Source organism: Amia ocellicauda, unplaced genomic scaffold, assembly GCF_036373705.1.
Source record: "Amia ocellicauda isolate fAmiCal2 unplaced genomic scaffold, fAmiCal2.hap1 HAP1_SCAFFOLD_86, whole genome shotgun sequence".
NCBI classification, from domain to species: Eukaryota; Metazoa; Chordata; class Actinopteri; order Amiiformes; family Amiidae; genus Amia; species Amia ocellicauda.
The window spans coordinates 281,678-301,708 of record NW_027103012.1 but is presented as its reverse complement, the minus strand read 5'-3'; the positions used below and the strand labels follow the sequence as shown (position 1 = coordinate 301,708).

General features: G+C 42.7%; 1 protein-coding gene across 1 annotated transcript; it reads right to left on the bottom strand.

Moving 5' to 3' along the window:
• Positions 1 to 1,550: 1,550 nt before the first annotated feature.
• On the bottom strand, positions 1,551 to 14,749 carry LOC136744563 (eukaryotic translation initiation factor 4 gamma 1-like). Its single transcript, XM_066698767.1, has 4 exons — positions 14,338 to 14,749; positions 14,031 to 14,135; positions 13,735 to 13,906; positions 1,551 to 1,624 (listed from the first exon to the last, which is right to left on the bottom strand). The coding sequence occupies exons 1-4, from the start codon at positions 14,578 to 14,580 to the stop codon at positions 1,551 to 1,553; spliced, it is 594 nt and encodes a 197-aa protein (XP_066554864.1). The 5' UTR covers positions 14,581 to 14,749.
• Positions 14,750 to 20,031: the final 5,282 nt, after the last annotated feature.

Sequence of the window (20,031 nt, the reverse complement as noted above, 5' to 3'; positions counted from 1 at the left end):
GCAATCCTGAAGAGTATTTGATATTTTGGGTAATAAGATGACCGAAAATATTAGAAGAGCCATATGCACAAAATAGTATTGTCTCCTAGTGCACGTCACCGCCCTCTATTGCATAATCTACAACACCTTATACATCAAACCCAATTTACTAATATTATTGTTATGCATTCATTTGTCACATCTGCCTTTGTTGGTAAAGATAACAGTACAGGATCATCAATATGTACTGTAACGAAACCTGTCCTAGTAAGGTCATGTCCTAACTGGATTTGACAGAGGAGCGAATAACCCAGGAAGCTAAAATTAGTTATGTAAAGGGAGAGTGAAAAGCCAAGAGGAAATATATAACCAAGTCTTTTTAATAACCAATTTAATAAGCTGGGTACACAATGTGCAATTTAGGCAAATAGAATAACAATCACAGTATCACTAAACAATCCATAAAAAGTCAATATCCATTAAACAGTTAAGTAAATTTCTTCCTCAAATACATACGACCAATTATTATAATAAAACCTTCATTAAAGAAATACTAAAATAAACCATACAATAAACACCAATGTAAGTGAAAAGAAACCACAATATAAACATCAGATAAACCAGATAAATAGCATGTGTAGCGTAGATAATGAAAACATGTTTTATTAAAGTGACCAGATTGTTTTAAGGTTTAAGTGAGTCTAAACAAGAAAAGCTAAAAACCGGCCATTTAAACGATTGTGAGACACCGACACGTTTCATTAAAATCGCTGACTGTCCCGGTTAAAACTTAACGTCTCATATCAGACTCAGACTCAGATATTAGTCCATCTGACATGCCTCCTTATAGCGACTGTAGCTCTCAATTATTGTATTGTACTCACATTAATCACACACAAGCGAGTGGCCTATGCATTTTATTATTATGCACTGTAGCCTCTAACAGTGTAGCAGCTTATACTCACCCAGCAATTGATCTCAAATACGTTTTTTGGGAGAAGGACCAAAAGAAATGTAACCTAATACTCACACTTTCTGTTACTCGCTGATACTGGCGCCGGACATCTCTTGGCGCTAACCAAAGCGTCAACATCAGGGCCCGGTTTCTGAGTGTTTACGATTTTCACCATGCCCCCGTGTGCGCATGCACCACATCAATCTAGCGCGGTCTGCGCATGTGCGAAATCAAGACGATTGCTAGGGATGCACGATATCCAAGTGGTGCAGGATTTATCATTAAACACCTGTTTAATTTTTGAATCTGAGAGGAAAACACCCCCCAACTTAACGATACCATAGAAATACTGTAACATAACAAATAGGAGTCCTTACCTTACAGAAGCAAACATAACACAATTGTAGGCCTACCTTTGTTTATTCAAACAAATGATTTTGTTCCAGTATGTTCCCAAATATACATTGTTGTGTTGTGGCCTTATTTAATCCTGGAGCAGTCTTGTTATAGTAATGTCTGAGTCTTATGGGTTTGGTGTTTCTCTTTGTAGGTTCTGCTGGACTGACATTGACCTGGAGGTGCCTGCCTATGTGTCACTTGGGTTTTCAGCCCTGGTTTACCCCCTGCAAGGGCTGTCTTGTTCAAGGTGCTTCCAGGCCACAGGGCCCTTCCACTGTCGGTACCAGCGGCCTACGGGTTCGGGGGACAGAAGGGAGCTGAGCCACATCCAGAGCCCTCCTTATTTCATGTAATTGGAACAATGTAGACTGCGCCAGTATTAAAATACTGTATTTCATGATTCAATGCATTTATTAAATACAAATATCACACCTGTAAACACAGCTGTAGTCTTGTATTCATCCTTACCAGTGTCCTGTGTCTTAGTCACAGGGCCTCTACTGCTTGTTGAATGTTTTCAAAGCACTGAGAATTGACCAGAGCACTGGCCTCAATCACAGCACCTGGCTAGAAATCCACTACAAGCAGGTACCACTCTCTCTCTCTGTCCATCAGCTTTGCTTTGTAGTCTAGTACTTTATATTTCAATTTGTTTATTAGTTTTGCAACAGAAATGACACAAGGTATCTACAAAACACATGCATGTAGACAGTAAGATCAAATTAACATTACATCACTCATATATCACTCACATCACTCACTCCTTGATCCTCTGCCATCCGGCTTTCGCACAGCTCACTCCACTGAGACGGCTCTCCTGGCTGTCACTGATTCCCTCAGCCGTGCTCGGGCGGCCTCCCTCTCCTCAGTCCTCATCCTCCTTGACCGCTCTGCAGCATTTGACACCGTTGATCACTCCATCCTCCTCTCCTGCCTCGCTGACCTTGGGATCTCAGGGACTGCTCTCACCTGGTTCTCCTCCTACCTCAGTGACCGGTCCTACCAAGTGACATGGCGAGGCTCCTCATCCACCCCCCAACCTCTCCTCACAGGCGTTGCCCAAGGCTCCGTCCTGGGCCCGATCCTGTTCTCTCTCTACACTCGCTCCCTGGGCCCCCTCATCGCATCCCATGGTTTCTCCTACCACTTCTACGCTGATGATGCCCAGATCTTCCTGTCTTTTCCCTCTTCTTACCCTCTCATCCCCTCACGCATCTCTTCCTGCTTGTCAGCCATTTCTGCCTGGATGCACTCGCACCACCTCAAGCTCAACCTCTCCAAATCAGATCTACTCTTTTTCCCCCACTCTTCCTCACCTTCTGCTGACCTCCCCATCTCGATCCCCTTGGAATCCACCACACTCTCTCCTTCTTCTTCTGCTAAAAATCTAGGAGTCACCCCTGATCCTGCGCTCTCCTACTCCCAGCACATCACAACGCTAACGTGCACCTGCAGATTCTTCCTGAGCAACATACGCCGGATCCGTCCCTTTCTCACCGACTACTCAACTCAGCTACTCGTCCAGTCACTGGTCCTCTCCCGCCTAGACTACTGCAACTCCCTCCTGGCCGGCCTGCCTACATCCACTACCCGCCCACTCCAGCTCATCCAGAACTCTGCGGCTCGTCTGGTATTCTCTCTGCCATGGTTCGCACACGCTACTCCACTGCTCCGCTCCCTCCACTGGCTCCCAATACCGGCACACATTCAGTTCAAGACTTTGACCCTCACCTACCGCTGTCTTGACCACACTGCACCAAGTTACCTGCAGACCCTCGTCTCTCCATACATCACCTCCAGACCACTGCGCTCCTCCAGTGCCAGAAGGCTAACTCTGCCTCCTCACCACTATCCTTCCTCCAGAGCCCGCTCCTTCTCATCCCCGGCCCCTAAGTGGTGGAACGACCTGCCCACCGAAGTCAAAACAGCAGAGTCCTTGACCTCATTCCGGCGCTTACTCAAGATGCATCTCTTCCGACAGCACTTCTAATATTAGTCCTCTATCCCTGCTAGATAGCACTTCAGCTTATTATGCTCCTCGCATTCTTGATTGTTTTCCTCCTGGCTCCCTTTCCCGTAGCCCTCGTCTGTAATCCTACATCTTGACAGCACTTAGCTTTCACCGTCCAGGATGTAGGAAGTCTCTTACTGTACTTGTGTAAATTGTAAATTGGAATTTGTAAAATGTATTATTTTGAATTGCTATGTTTTAGCTAAGTTGAATTTGTAATGATTGATGCCTTGTACTTCTCTGTATTTTTGCACTTTGTTTGCACTTATGTTGTAAGTCGCCCTGGATAAGGGCGTCTGCCAAGAAAAAAAAAAAAATAATAATATATTATATTGAAGAGAAGGACACAGAGACAGATACATGAATAGAAGACAGAGAATAAAAAAGATAAGAAAAGTAAGAAAGTAAAGAAGAAAAGTCATATGTGACAAATAAAGGTACAATAATTTAGACAGTGGATTTGAGCTGCACTCTGTCAAAATAAGTTAAAAAGGTTTGCCAAGCAGTGTAAAACCTTTCAGTGGAACCAAGAAGTGTGAAGAAAATTCATCACATCTCTTACCCAGTGAGTGAAAGTGGGTGGGACAGACTGCTTCCAATGGAACAAAATCAGGCGTCTTGCCAGCAAAGTGCAGAAGGCCAATGTGCCTAACTGTGTATTGGCAGGGTTACATGACTAGGAACCACACCAAAGATGGCTGTAAGAGGTGAAGGCTCAAGGGGTGTATTTGAGATTTGTGAAAGAGATTCAAAGACAGAGTTCCAGAATGGAACTAATTTAGGACAAGACCAGTACATGTGAATTAAAGTGACAGGGGCCTGTCTGCATTTCTCACAGGTTGGATCTAAATTTGGAAAGATTTTAGCTAGTTTAGCCTTAGAAAAATTAATGCGGTGGAGCATTTTATATTGTATAAGACCAAGCCTTGCACACAGAGAGGAGGAATGTATACAAGACAGCATGGATTTCCATATTTCCTCTGAAAATTTAAACCCTAGATCCTGCTCCCATAGCATTTTTAAAGTCTCCAAAGAGGGAGACTCTAGAGACAGTAGAAAGGTGTATAATTGGGATATAATACCTTTACGATTTGGAGTTAATTAAAAAAAAAAGTAAATGGTGACTCAGGTGGGAGGACTGGAAAATGTGGTACTTTGTTTCGTATGAAATTCCAAACCTGTAGGTAACGGAAAAAGTGTGATTTTGGCATTTTGAATTTCTCGGACAGCTGTTCAAAACAAGCAAAGCAGTTATCACTGTACAAGTCTCTGAAAGATACAATACCCTTCTCACACCAAATACTAAATAGCTGGTCTGCTACTGAAGGAGGAAACAGATGATTTACATTAAGAGGGGCATATATACTTAAGGATTGAAATCCAAAATGATCTCTAAATTGTGCCCAAATCCGAAGTGACCACATAATTAGGGGGTTAATACTAAATCTGGAAATGGAGAGAGGAAGAGAAGAGCACACTAAGGCAGGTAAAGAGGATAAATGACAAGAGGATGCTTCCATCTGCAGCCAAGATGGACAGTCATGTTGAACATGGGACTGCATCCAGTATGAGATTATGCGAATGTTAGTCGCCCAGTAGTAAAACAAAAAATGTGGTAATGCAAGGCCCCCTAATGATTTTGGCCTTTGGAGAAAGGCTTTGCGTATTCTTGGAGACTTTTTATTCCAAATGAAAGATAATATAATCTGGTCAAGAGATTTAAAAAAGGATCTGGTGATAAAGACTGGAATGCATTGAAATAAATATAAAAATGTTGGAAGAGAATTCATCTTAACAGAATTAATGCGCCCAGCCAGAGACAGAGGTAAAGTACTCCAACGAGCAAAATCCTGTTTTGTGCTTTCTAGTAAGGGGAGAAAGTTTGATTTAAAAAGATTGGTATGGGAACGAGTAACATTGATCCCTAAATATCTAAAACTGTTATTAACAAACTCTAAAGGGAAAGTTGTCAAAAGGAACATTTTGGGCTGCTGAGTTAATGGGGAATATCTCACTTTTATTGAGGCTGAGTTTATAGCCAGAAAATTTGCCAAATTGTTCAAGAATTGAAATGGCAAGGGGAAGTGAAGAGGCCGGATCTGTCTGATAAAGAAGAAGATCATCAGCATAAAGAGAAACCTTATGTTCCAGCCCACCTCGAACCACCCCCTGCACATCCTGACAGCCGCAAAGAGAAATTGAAAGGGGCTCAATAGCAATAGCAAATAGAAGGGGGGAAAGGGGCACCCTGCCTGGTGCCACAGTGTAGTGAGAAGTAACGTGAAAAAGTGTTACCCAAGCAGACAGATGCTACTGGAGATTAATATAATAATTTAATCCAAGAGATAAAATGCAAACCGAAACCGAATCTTTGTAGCGCCGCAAAAAGGTAATCCCATTCAACGCGGTCAAAGGCTTTTTATGTATTCAATGAGATCAAAACCTCTGGCAGCCGCGAAGTTGACTTATTATAGATAATGTTAAGTAATCGTCTAATGTTAAAAAAGGAGTGTCTCCCTTGTATAAACCCTGTTTGGTCAAGCGAGATTATTGAAGGTAAGACTGCCTCAAGCCGATGGGCTCTTTACAGATCTTTACATCTGTGTTAAGAAGGGAGATGGCACGATACGAAGCACAGTCCAAGGGGTCCTTGTCCTTTTTTAACAACAATGAAATAGATGCTTGACGCAGGGTTGGAGGTAGGGACAAAGAAGTGAAGGATTCTAAAAATGCAGAACTCAGCAAAGGGGCAATTTGAGGGCTGAATTTCTTATGAAATTCCACTGGAAACCCGTCCGGACCTGGTGACTTACCACTCTGCATTGACTGACTTGCCCCCTTAATTTCTTCAAGTGAAAGAGGCTGCTCTAAGCTTGCTTTAGATTCAGGATTAATTACAGGAATAGTTATCAAAAAAATAATTGTACAGAAGGGGATCAGAAGGGAAATCAGAAGTGTGTAGAGTGGAATAAAAGGTCTTAAATTAATTATACTTAACAAAATTGTTATCAGACAATAGTAGGGGATTAAAGCACCAAGGACCCCGAGGTGGAAACTGATTATAGAAGCTAAGTGTCAATACAACAGGGGCGTGATCTGATATTACTATACTATCATAAATGCAAGCATTAACAGAAGGGACTAGCTTACTGTCAAAAAAAGTAATCAATACGGGCATATGTATGATGCACTGGAGAAAAAAAAGAATACTGTCTGGCAGAGGGATATAAAAAACGCCAAGGGTCAGACATTTTATAGGTTTGTAAAAAAGAGCTAATAGCTAAAGCAGATTTTGAAGGCCGTTCAGATTTTGGAGAAGAACGATCCAAAGTAGGGTTCAGAGCACAATTGAAGTCACCTCCCAAAATCAAATGATGTGAATGTAAGTCGGGTAATAAGGAAAAAAGATTAGTCATGAAGTTGCTATCATCAAAGTTTGGGGCATAAACATTGGCCAACACTAGTGGTGTATTAAAAAGTTTCCCTTTAACTATCACATACCTACCATTTGGGTCTGATATTACTTGTGAAGAGATGAAAGGAATATTTTTATGCACTAAGATTGCTGCACCTCTGGCTTTACTGTGAAAATGGGAGTGAAAAACCTGCCCCACCCACCCCTTACGCATCAGAAAGTGATCTGAAGTGCGAAGATGTGACTCCTGCAAATATGCTATTCCCACTTTAAGTTTCTGGAGGTGTGATAACACCCTTTTGCGCTTAACAGGGTGATTAAGCCCCTTAACATTCCAGCTAATAAAGTTCACTGGACAGTCTGCAATATGCAATATCCTTGTTATTGAACATCATAGTAAAAAAAAAAGGGTTTAGAAAGGTTACATCCAACACAAATAACCAACATTTTTTATGAAAAGATAGGTACAGACATAGTGCCAAATCCAGACTATATAAGAGAGACCACACATGACTCATGGAAGAAAAAGAGAGAGAAAGTCAGAAGACAGAAAGAGGAAATAACAACCCCCCCACCCCCTCATCACCTCCCCAAATTAGATGAATGCATTCCCAAAGTAAGAGCAACCACATACTAAGCATAGCATATTGGGGAACAAGTGTAAACTATGCTATAACACTCCTACTCCTGCATAATCACTGAAACTAACAAAGCAAATAAGGTTTATATTAGATTAATACTGCAGTAAAAATAAATTTACAAAAGTGGTGAAAAAGGGAATAATAATTTTACAAGGATGACTGAACTTAACCCCAAAGTCAGACTATAAGAAAGGCTGTGGCAATTATATCAGTCAAGTGCAATCCCAACTCGAGAAGTCATAATTATAATCAGTATGTACAGGAGTCAACACGATACTGAACTATATATATATAATGAACAGTGTAGATGCACAGTATAACAAACACGGTACTTATCTCAGTGTTCAACTCTTATGTGTGCACTATGAGTCAGGATAGTTGAAGGTTATCCAGATGACTGCAGCAAGGTAACCAGATGAAGGAGCCAAAACTGAGATCAGTGTGCTGCAATGTTTTCGTTGTAGTAGGCGGCGGCCTCTTGTGGTGTGGTGAAAATCAACCGACTGTTATTATGAGTGAGCAGCAATCGAGCCAGGTGTAACAGGCTGTATTTCACACTGGCCTGTCGCAGCTGAGCCTTCACTGGGTTAAAAGCGGCGCATCGTTTAGCCACATGAGCACTAAAATCAGGAAATATATATTCACCTCCCCTGAAAATATAAATCTCCCTTCTCTCTCGATAGCCGTAGAATCTGCTGCTTAACCTAGAAGTAGTGCACCCTAAGAATAATGGGACGGGGCCTGTCTCCTTCCCTAGGTCTCGGCATTAACGATCGGTGAGCACGATCGGGAGTCCAACTTATCCTTTCCAAAGATATCAACAAAGAACTGTGACATGAAAGCAGTGGGATCGCGACCCTCCACTCCTTCCGCTACACCAACAACACGCAGGTTGTTCCTCCTTCCCCTTCCATCTAAATCCTCTTTCCGTTTGAACATCTCGTTCTCTGCCGAAAGACCACTGCAAGAGCCTTCCAGCTCCGTCACCCTGTCAGATATGTCGCTCAGAGATCTCTCTACCTCCTGCAGTCGGTTGCCATACAAATCGACGGTGCCCTGAAGAGTAGCAAGAGACTCTCGCGTCTCAGATCGAAACGATTCAATGGAGCTCTGTATTTTGCTCACCGCTGCGACAAGAAATGCCAGGTCTCCGCCACTCTCTGGTGAGGGATTGCCACCCCCATCAGGCCTGAATCTAACTCGGGTTGAGTTGCCTCCGTCGCTGGCCCCTTCTTGCTCTTTTGTTTAGACATGTTTTTGAAACAATAATACACTTATAATATACTGCAGCTTATCACTTAAAATAAATAAAAGAAAATAACCTGTTTGCTGGAAAAAAAATCTAAATATCGCAGGAGCTCTCTTCACACATCTACACCGAAACCATGCTCAACAGCGCCCCATCTAGTCTAGTACTTTAAACCTCAGGAATGAGAAGTTCCATCTGTCACATCATTTCTGGCAATGACATTCAGTGCCTCTATGTTTTTATATTTTACAGGATTGGAACATCACCAAACAAAAATTCCAGCAAAGAGGTTTGGTGATTTGCGGAGGGCAGGTCCATATCTTGATTCCAGACAGCTGCAATGTGTAAGACTGTTCTCTGTGCTTAAGGCAGATGTGCAAAACAGAGCATGTTGGCCACTCTGGGCCTCTGGACATCTGTGTGATGTCCTGACTGTCCTGATTCTCTCCTCCTCATCTGCAGGAGCCAGGATCCCTTACTCTGGAGATCCTAGTGGGGGACAAGCCAGCCTGAACACCTCCTTAGACATGGGTCAATTCTGTCCTAAAATTACACTCTTCAAGTTGAGTGATATCAGGAAGTCCATACCAGGTGACCTTCGAAGTTACAGTGCTTTTCCTGTGAGGGAAAGCAAAAACTCAGGATGATTCTCTTTTTTAATGTGTCACGGTGACAGATTCGGAGGAAACAGCTGTCACACAGTCCTGGTCCTGGGAGGCTGTCTTGGGTTTCATCCATTCATTCTCAATCCCCACTTCATCTGGTACGGGGCAGTGTTGTTTTAGTTATGGGTTTTCGGATAGTTACACTAATAGTTAATGATTTTTGATCCTATTCATATTTAGTTATAGTTATTGGATTTAAGTTAGTTATCTCATTCTTTCTTGGTTTCTTTATAATTTTTCCATCTTCTTCTCGTTTCTGACCACTTTTTTTAACACGTCTCCTCCTATGGTTTTTCAGCCATCACGATAAACAATTTTTGTACAATATCTGAGATTGTATGCTATTGTAAACCGTGAAACGAGTATCTTCGGAGGTAGACGTGTTGTTTGGGGTTCAGTTTACATCAGGACTCCTTGACACAATTTATTGTTCCTGGCACTTTTGTTTATTTCTCTTATAAGCCGAGTTGCAGTTACAAGTACAATGCCGAGCACAACAGTGCAGTGCCACTACTCCTCTCAATCCACCACACAAAGATGTGCGTCACTCTAACCTGTCTGGCTTTACAACATGCAACTGAAATAATATGTTCTTGGGGGAACAACATAACACACAGCGATTTCTCCCTGCTATAAAGTAAAATAATGTATACGGTGTTTCTAATTTATTTTACGATACCTTTTCACAGATATTTATATTTTTCAATAATAAACTAATGTCACAGTCTTCCCCCTCTTTATTTGAAACGTCCTCGTTTCTTAATTAAATAAATCATACAGTATTTCTAATGTTTGTTACATTTTTTTATATATATATATATATATATATACTTAGATTTTCCTAATAATAAACTAATGTTGCAGTAATTAAATCACAATAGATGTATGACAGTACAATAGGAACTTTTTTTTTTAAGAATGACAAATTAGAAGCCATTACTGTATTGAACTGTAATGTAATATGAAAACAGGTATGTACTACGAAAGAATAAAATCTTTAAACTTTTCAGGTTTCATAACTTTACGACGAGTACATCCAGCAGGTAATGCCACAGGAGTCTGGGGTCGCTGAGGTAAGAGAACAGACACAGTCTCTGGGTGCACCGTGACTTGGGCATCCCGAAGACTGGAAGAATGGGTGACACCTGGGCATGGCTCAAGTGCTAGAGCAGGTTGTGGAACAACACCTGGAACAGGTAGCATATCCCTCTGGACAGGAGCTGTGGAAGAAAGAAGAGAGAGAGACGGCATCGAGTGATGCCAGGAGCTCGCTGGAACTGGAATTTGGTAAGGGACGTCTCCAGACAAAGCCGTCAGTGTTGCTGGCGGACTGACAGGTGCATCATCAGGATCTCTAAACAGCTGTGGAGGTGCTTCTGGATGAGCAGGTAAGTCAGACCAAGGACCATTGTATGCCTTCAGCCGATTGTAATGTACAATCCATGATTTGGATCGTGGATCTTTTGGGTCAGTGATTTCATAGGTCATGCCAGGACAACTGTCTTCATCCAACCTTTTCAGAACTCTATACGGCCCTTTCCATCTAGGAGCAAGTTTTTTCCTTTGATTGGCAGGATCATCAAGGAAAACAAGATCACCTTCAGCATAGGGGTTAAAAGCAAGCTTTTGATCATAGTGAGTCTTTTGCAGTAGTTTAGATTCTTTCGACTGCTCAGCGGCCATGTCAAAAGCATGTGATAGGCGGTTAAGGACATCCTGGGCATAAGCAGCAGGTGTGCCCGGAGTTGCTTGAGTAGTGAATGGACTGCAGTTCAACAAAATGTCCACAGGCAGACTAGGTTCCCGACCATGAGCAAGGAAAAATGGAGTATATCCTTCTAACAAGCATTGAGCTACACTTGTTGCACGCTGATCTTTTAAAGGAAAGAGATTCACATAGCGTGTAAAATAATCCATTACAACAAGAACATACCTGTTGCCTTGAGAAATGACTGGTAGCTTGGTGAGGTCAGTAGCAATTTTCTGGAATGGACGATCCACCACAATAGGTTGTAAAGGAGCTCTAGCTTTTGGTGTTGGAGCACTGCGAGTATGACATGTTAAACACTCTGTACAGAACTTGTAAATGTCGCGTGACATGTAAGGCCAATAGCAGATTTTTCTGGCTCTCTGCAAAGTTCGTTCAGTCCCTAAATGTCCACTGAAGACATTTCCATGCAGGTAAGTGAGGGCTGTCTGAATGAGGGATTCAGGAAGGAGCAATTGGTAAGTATAGGCTTTCTGCAGAAAGGTTTTGATTTTTCGACCCCATTTTCCAAAGTCAGGCGAGGAAACTCATACCAGAGCTTTTTCAGAGCTGACGGGGAGTATTTGATTCGTCGTGCAGTAGGTCTTCGGTTATCCATTTCTTTCCATTTCATCACAGTTCTCAGAATGACATCCGCTTGTTGTTTCTGCTTCAGTTCATCAACGTCTATTGCTAAATCTTCACAGGTTTGTCCTACAGGAACAGCTTGTTCAGGCTGTAGTTCAGAAGACCAACTGTTTTGCATGTCAGTAAATGACGTACCTTTCTGTTTCTGAGAGGTGACAAGTAAACACTGCACTCCCTTACTACTCTGAGAAGTGTCCGGTCTTCTGGATAAAGCATCAGCGTTGGCATGCTGTGCTCCTTCCCTGTGAATAATTACACAGTCGTACACATCCAGTTCTAGAATCCAACGTCCCCTTCTTCCTGTGAGATCACCATCAGCTGGACTTCAGACTCAGCAATGGTTTGTGGTCTGTGACAATTTTAAATGAGGTGCCAGGCAGAAAGTGCCTAAAGTGCCGCACAGACCAGATTATTGCCCAGAGTTCACGATCATATGTAGACCATTTTTTCTCTGAAGGACTGAGGGTGTGGCTTGCGTATGCAATCACTCTTTCTTTTCTGTCTTGAACCTCAGTGAGCACAGAGCCAATTGCATTCTGAGAAGCATCGGTGTAGAGTAAGAATGGTAGAGAAAAATCTGGATAGGCCACTACTGGATGTTCAGTTAGAGCACACTTCAGAGAGTAAAAGGCATCTTCACATTCAGGCGTCCATTGAAAAACAACTCCCTTCTGAGTGAGCAAATGCAGTGGTGCAGCTTTTTGGGCAAAGTTTTTAACGAATCATCTGTAATAGGAACAGAGACCCACAAAAGCTCTCACCTCAGTAGGTGTTCTTGGTGTTGGCCAATCTTTCAACTTTGTCCAGCTTCCTGGAATCTGGTCTGAGACCACCCTTGGTGATTACATGTCCCAGGAAAGAGACTTCATCCCGTGCAAGTTGACATTTACTGGCCTTCAGCTTTAGTCCTGCCTTTCAAAATCGAAGAAAGACATCTTCCAAACTCTGCAGATGTTCAGGAAAGGTTTTGCTAAAAACCAAAACATCATCCAAATAGATGAGGAAGATCTTCTAGTGTAGACCACGAAGCACAAGCTTCATTAAATGTTGGAAGTTAGGTGGTGCATTGGTCAGTCCCATTGGCATGACCTTAAAATGGTATAAGCCGCTGCCGGTGGTACATGCTGTCTTCTCCCAGTCTTCTGATGCCAGCTGAACCTGCCAATAACCACTTGACAGGTCCATGGTACTAAACCAGCATGCCCCTGCCAGGCTGTCCAAAGCTTCAGAAATCCGTGGTAAGGGATGCGAGTCCCGTATGGTGACAGTGTTTAATTTCCTGAAGTCAATGCAAAATCTGTAGCTGCCGTCCTTTTTCTTGACTAAAACAACAGGTGAAGCCCAAGGGCTGCAGCTCTCCTCAATGATGTCATGGGCCAGCAACTGCTGAACTTGTTTTTCTATTTCCTGATTCAAAGCTGGAGAAGTCCTGGAAGCATGTTGGCGGATCAGTAGGGCATCTCCAGTTCGAATGTGGTGCTTTACAGCATCTGTGCAGCCATAGTCATGCTGTGAAACTGAGTCTACATCATCACACTATTTCTGGAAGTCCTGTAGTCTGAACTACATATGTAGCCTGCTTGTATCTGAAACGTTGTTGTACTTGAAATAACTCCACATTATAGCACATATTTCACTCACCATGTACTTCTTTGTACCAAGATTATTTTAAACAGGATTGTTTCGCCAGCTGCTGGTGCCGTGAAGACAGTCCTCCCTCCACACTCTGATCTACAGTGCACCTCAATTCAATATAGTATAGATATATATATCCATACTGTTCGCCAGGCTGCACTGATCATGCTCTCTATATATATATATATATATGACACCACATACACACTGATCAAAAGAGTCTTAGTTTGAAGTGAAGAACATTTTCATTTTATTTTGTAGATTAGACAGAAAGAAATTTAATGATTGTATGTTGATGCTTTCATCTTCGCCAGAGAAGGACTGGTGCTTCTATTTCTAGTGCTTTCACAAAAGGCCCTCTCTTCCTGGCCTGCTCTGCTCTGGCCCGACCGACGCGTGATAGGACACTTTCGCTGGAGTTCGCATCACGTCGGTTGTCCATCTTGATCATGAGCTGCTGCTGCACCTTGATCTGCTCATGGTGCGCCTCCAGCTCTGCATCCTTGTGCACCTGGCTGACTGTCTTAGGACCCTGGTCTCCCCTCCTGGGCACCCAGTTATCCTGAGGAAGGGGAGAGAGAGTCAGTGACCATTGTAGAGAGAGAGAACGAGAGGCAGACAGGGATTGGGGGGCTGGGAAGCTGAAAGCAAGGATGGTTTCTATTCTCCCAACACTCATGACTTACTCTTCTCAGGTCCAAGACATCCTGCAGCATGAAGCGGATTCGAGAGGAGGTCTTCCTCTTTTTGATGACCTGCTCCATCAGGCTGAAGTACCGGTCCATGCAGGGCTGGTGAAAAGGTCAGACAGAACGATTAGAAAACAGTGCAGACAGCAGGTACAGAAGTAACTTTATACCACCGAGTGAAGCAACATTCCTTCAAGAAGGCTTCTGCAGATGCTCAGAAACACTTATTCAGACCACTGTCAATAGGCCTCATCACGTTGCTGGATGTTTAGCCAGGGCTCAGTCTGGGCCGGAACTGCCTTACCTTGTGGGTCTCCAAGTCCAGGTCTTTGCCGATAGTGGAGAGAAGTCGGCACAGGCACTCCAGGGACTCTTTGTGGTTCTTCAACAGCTTGACGATGCAATTGTGCATGGTGATCTTCATCAGCATCTTCACCTTGAACAGCTTCCCAATGAACCTGATGTTGCCTAGCGAGCGCTGCTGGGCCTTGCGCTTGGCCTCCTGCAGCTCGTCACATAGACGATGCCACTCCTCGCCCTGCTGCATATTGACCTATGTCTATTGTCTACATGTCTATTTATTTATTTATTTCAACATGTATTGATTGATTCATTTATGATTTTCTCTCTGTATTCATTTTTAATTTTGGCATGGATTATCCTCCATACAAAAGCAAAGGCCCAGGACAGTGCGAGCATGACTTATACAGCGCAGTGCAATCATGGTCGCTGCTTGAGACCGTCCTGCAAATAAAAACACATTGGTTGGATGTCAAATCACACATTGCCAGGCCAGACCTCGAACCCAGATCTTCCGGATCGTCAACCTGCTGCTCTCCAGCTGAGCTACTCATCTCCTGCAATGCCGTGTTTATGTGAGAGCTGTGACGCGCTGTAGCAGCAACTACATGTTTACTACATCTCATCTCGTGTGGGTTTCAGTGTTTGTGCAGACGATTACACTAAACGCTGAAGTATATATGTCGGCCAATAAGCGCACTGGACACCGCCCACTGGCTGTGATTGACAGAGCGGGTTTGTGTGACGTCATTCACTGCTAAAATGACCGAGCGCAGAAATACACAGAGTTCGTGCAAAAATGCATTTTCTACTCTTGCGGTTTTTATTTTACACTACAGGAATAAATAACGAAACGAATATGAAATAAACAGACACATGTCCCTGCCGATTCCAATGTTAGCGATTCATTGAACATGTAGGAGTATTTGCACATGAATGTATTTATTGTATGACATTAGAGATGAGATGTAGTAAACATGTAGTTGCTGCTACATCGCGTCACAGCTCTGATAAACACGGCATTGCATTGAGATCAGTTTCCGGGTTTTTCCGGAGTTTTCCCGCTTCCGCCGAGGATTGTTTAGCTAAACATCCCTAAACGCTTCCCATTCATTCTCTATGGTAGTGCTAAACCACTACGGATGTAATACTTCGTGCTGCCGCATTTACAAAAGTCGTTTAGGTACTTTGTGTGTTTTGACAGAATGACAAGCAGCTTTTTAATCCTCTGTACATCGATATAAGTGGAAATGAACGTATATATAAAGCACTCACATTAATTCTACATAGATCACATTTATGTATTTATTAGCATATTCAAAACATGACAAAGTGAAAATACTGTTATTTACGTCTTGTTCTTTTATATCCTATAATGTGTACGTGCTTCAGTAACTACAGGATGCACCGCTCGGGTAGTTTGTTTATTATACATGATGACTAAAGTTATATTAGGTGTAATGCAAGGTTTAAATGTGTTTCAATTTTACACTGTATTCATTTCGTTTTGATTTAATAGTCTATCAGCACCCTGACTGTAAAAGCTTTATAATAGTTAAACAACAAATTAAATTCAAACGATAATTATTTGTATATGACATGCTATTGACATCACACAGGAGGAGAAGAAAAATGCAAAGTGAGTGAACAGAAGAAAAATCTAAACCAAATCCATATTTGGTGTGACCACCCCTTCAAAACAGCATCAATTCTTCTAAGTACACTTGCACAAAGTCAGGGAGTTTTTATGCATATTGTCAGGTGTGATGATCATCAATTCAATATGTAGGTTGAAACACAATCATTAACTGAAACCGAAACAGCTGCGTAGGAGGAATAAAACTGGGTGAGGAACAGCCAAACTCCGCTAACAAGGTGAGGTTGCTGAAGACCGTTTACTGTCAAAAGTCATACACCATGGCACAACAACAAGACACAAGGTAGTTCTACTGCATCAGCAAGGTCTCTCCCAGGCAGAAATTTCAAGGCAGACAGGGGTTTCCAGATGTGCTGTCAAAGCTCTTTGAAGAAGCACAAAGAAACCGGCAACGTTGAGGACTAGATGCAGTGGTCAGCCAAGGAAACTTACTGCAGCAGATTATGCTTACTTCCCTTCGCAATCGGAAGATGTCCAGCAGTGCCATCAGCTCAGAATTGGCAGAAAACAGTGGGACATTGGTACACCCATCTACTGTCCGGAGAAGTCTGGTCAGAAGTGGCCTTCATGGAAGATTGCGGCCAAAAAGCCACACCTACGACGTGGCAACAAGGCCAAGCGACTCAACTATGCACGAAAACACAGGAACTGGGGTGCAGAAAAATGGCAGCAGATGCTCTGGACTGATGAGTCAACATGTCAAATATTTGGCTGTAGCAGAAGGCAGTTTGTACACTGAAGGTCTGCAGAGCGGTACACGAATGAGTGTCTGCAGGCAACAGTGAAGCATGGTGGAGGTTCCTTGCAAGTTTGGGGCTGCATTTCTGTAATTGGAATTGGGGATTTGGTCAGAATTAATGGTCTCCGCAATGCTGAGAAGTACAGGCAGATACTTATCCATCATGCAATACCATCAGGGAGGCATCTGATTGGCCCCAGATTTATTCTGCAGCATGACAACGACCCCAAACATACAACGAAAGTCATTAAGAACAATCTTCAGCGTAAAGAAGATCAAGGAGTCCTGGAAGTGATGGTATGGCCCGCACAGAGTCCTGATCTCAACATCATCAAGTCTGTCTGGGATTACATGAAGAGAGAGAAGCAACTGAGGCTGCCTAAATCCACAGAAGAACTGTGGTCTAGTTCTCCAAGATGTTTGGGCCAACCTACCTGCTGAGGATCCATGACAATTATTTTGATTTCCCCTGAGCCCCCTCTCTCTTAGCTCTTAACGATGTCTGCACTTACTAACTTTTACAGTCTAGGATGTAGGACTTGCATTGTTTACTGTATATTTCTTATGCACTTGTGTAAATTGGAATTTGTAATTTGCATTATGCTTTGAACTGTACTGTACTGCACTTTGTATTGCTCTTATATTTTGTAAGTTGCAAGTACTAATACTTTAATTTATATTTAGCCCTACACAATTATAGACTATATTGTTGTGCGTATATATACAGTAATCCTACTATAATGTGTGCATATATACACACTACAGGTCAAAAGTTTTAGCTTCTGAAGGTCCCCATGTGAAGTGTAGGAGGAAAAAAAGACAGACAGACAGAGAGGTGGGTGGATTCCAAACAGCAAATCAAAATGTTCAGTCCAGACTCAGCCCGGCTCATCGCATGAGCAATCCCAACTCTTCATACATCCACTGTCGTCTTCTGAAATGTCCCCTGATCTTTTTTTTTTTTTTTTGCATTTCTCCTTAATCAAAAATAAGTGCACTCCAATCTTCCTACACCTAAAAATATACACAATCACCTACTTTATTATCAGAGTGTCATATATATACTGTATATATACACACTGTTAAGAGTAATCTTACTTTGCTTCTGTTTCAGATTGATTAGACACCTTATTTTGTAGGTTGCACATTCACCAGAGAAGAATAAATTAATAAATGATTGTATGTTGATCCACTGATCTCCAGCTTTCATCGGTGCCAGAGAAGGATTGGTGCTTCAATTTTTTAAATTGTCATTTTTATTGAGGTTTTGATGTATACACTCCCCCCCCCCCTTCAATTTCTAATGCCAGCCATGTTTCACAGAAGTCCTCCGCTCTCTCTTCCTGGCCTGCTCTGCTCTGTCTCTACGGCGCTCCAGGGACCCCAGTGAGGGCAGGTCTTTACGGAACTTCTCCTCCTTAATATCATCTTCATCACACAGCGAGTTAAAGGTGGGAAGAGAAAAGAAAAATTAGTTTGCGATTACAGGTTTGGTAAGCTTTCCTACCCATTATCACTTATTTTCTTCTATTCTAGCTTCTATACTGTGTCTCCAGTCTATCGGCCAGCACATACCTGTCTCTTTGCCCTTGGCTCTCTCAATCTCAACGGTTTCAGTTGCCAAAAAATATGAACTCACAAATGGAACATAAGAAGGGGACTGGGACTCAAGGACTGAGGCTGGAAACGTGCAACACTTACACTGCGCTGCTATCCTGCTGCAGCTGGCAGAGACTGGCATATTTAAGTACTGTACTGAGGCCTCAATGTGCCACAATTTAGAAACACCAAGATCAGACAACCCGTGTTTAACAGAGATGCCAAGCTGTTGAGGGTCAAGTATGGGAACTACCTACCCTGCTCAGCGGGCTTAGAGCTAGAGTCGCTGCTGCAGCCCTTGGCCCAGCTCGGCCTGCCAGGACCCAGATGCTGGTTATTGGAGTGCATCGCTCCGGGCTGCAGGAGAGTGAGAAAAACAGGCAACAGAGCATGCAAATGAGTCCTTTCCCCACATACAGAAAGGCTTCAGCTGAACAACTTTGCACTTTATCATGTTTTCAGATGTCAAATAACACTCAGTTGATGTTTTCAATCAAAAAGACGTTCCTGAGGATCAGTCGACGCAAACTGGGACGTCTTCTAATAACTGGCTCAGTGGACAGGTAACACACACACAGCATTCAACTACAATCACAATTACAAAGCAACTGACAAGAAACATGCAACATGGTATACAAGTACAAATGAGACCGTTCAATATCAGCATTAAACACATCCATCAGAACATTGCAGAAAATAAGAATATAAAACTCTAGGGTCCTCTACACAAGCAGGGGGCTGCATACCTTCTCCAGGACCACATCGCTAATGTGGAGTTTCTGCATGCCGGCACAGATGGACTCTAAGTCCAGCAGGAACTGCTGCTCACATTTATTCTTCTCAGTCTCCTTGGAAAGAAGGGATGGAAAGAAATGCCAAAAAATGCTACAGTTGTTCAATTTCACCACAATACGTGTGCCGATTATATATAACTATTATTATTTATTTATTAGCAGACACCCTTATCCAGAGTGACTTATAGAGAATACATATATATATATATATATATATATATATATATATATATACATACACTCACCTAAAGGATTATTAGGAACACCATACTAATACTGTGTTTGACCCCCTTTCACCTTCAGAACTGCCTTAATTCTACATGGCATTGATTCAACAAGGTGCTGAAAGCATTCTTTAGAAATGTTGGCCCATATTGATAGCATAGCATCTTGCAGTTGATGGAGATTTGTGGGATGCACATCCAGGGCACGAAGCTCCCGTTCCACCACATCCCAAAGATGCTCTATTGGGTTGAGATCTGGTGACTGTGGGGGCCAGTTTAGTACAGTGAACTCATTGTCATGTTCAAGAAACCAATTTGAAATGATTCGACCTTTGTGACATGGTGCATTATCCTGCTGGAAGTAGCCATCAGAGGATGGGTACATGGTGGTCATAAAGGGAAGGGAATGGTCAGAAACAATGCTCAGGTAGGCCGTGGCATTTAAACGATGCCCAATTGGCACTAAGGGGCCTAAAGTGTGCCAAGAAAACATCCCCCACACCATTACACCACCACCACCAGCCTGCACAGTGGTAACAAGGCATGATGGATCCATGTTCTCATTCTGTTTACGCCAAATTCTGACTCTACCATCTGAATGTCTCAACAGAAATCGAGACTCATCAGACCAGGCAACATTTTTCCAGTCTTCAACTGTCCAATTTTGGTGAGCTTGTGCAAATTG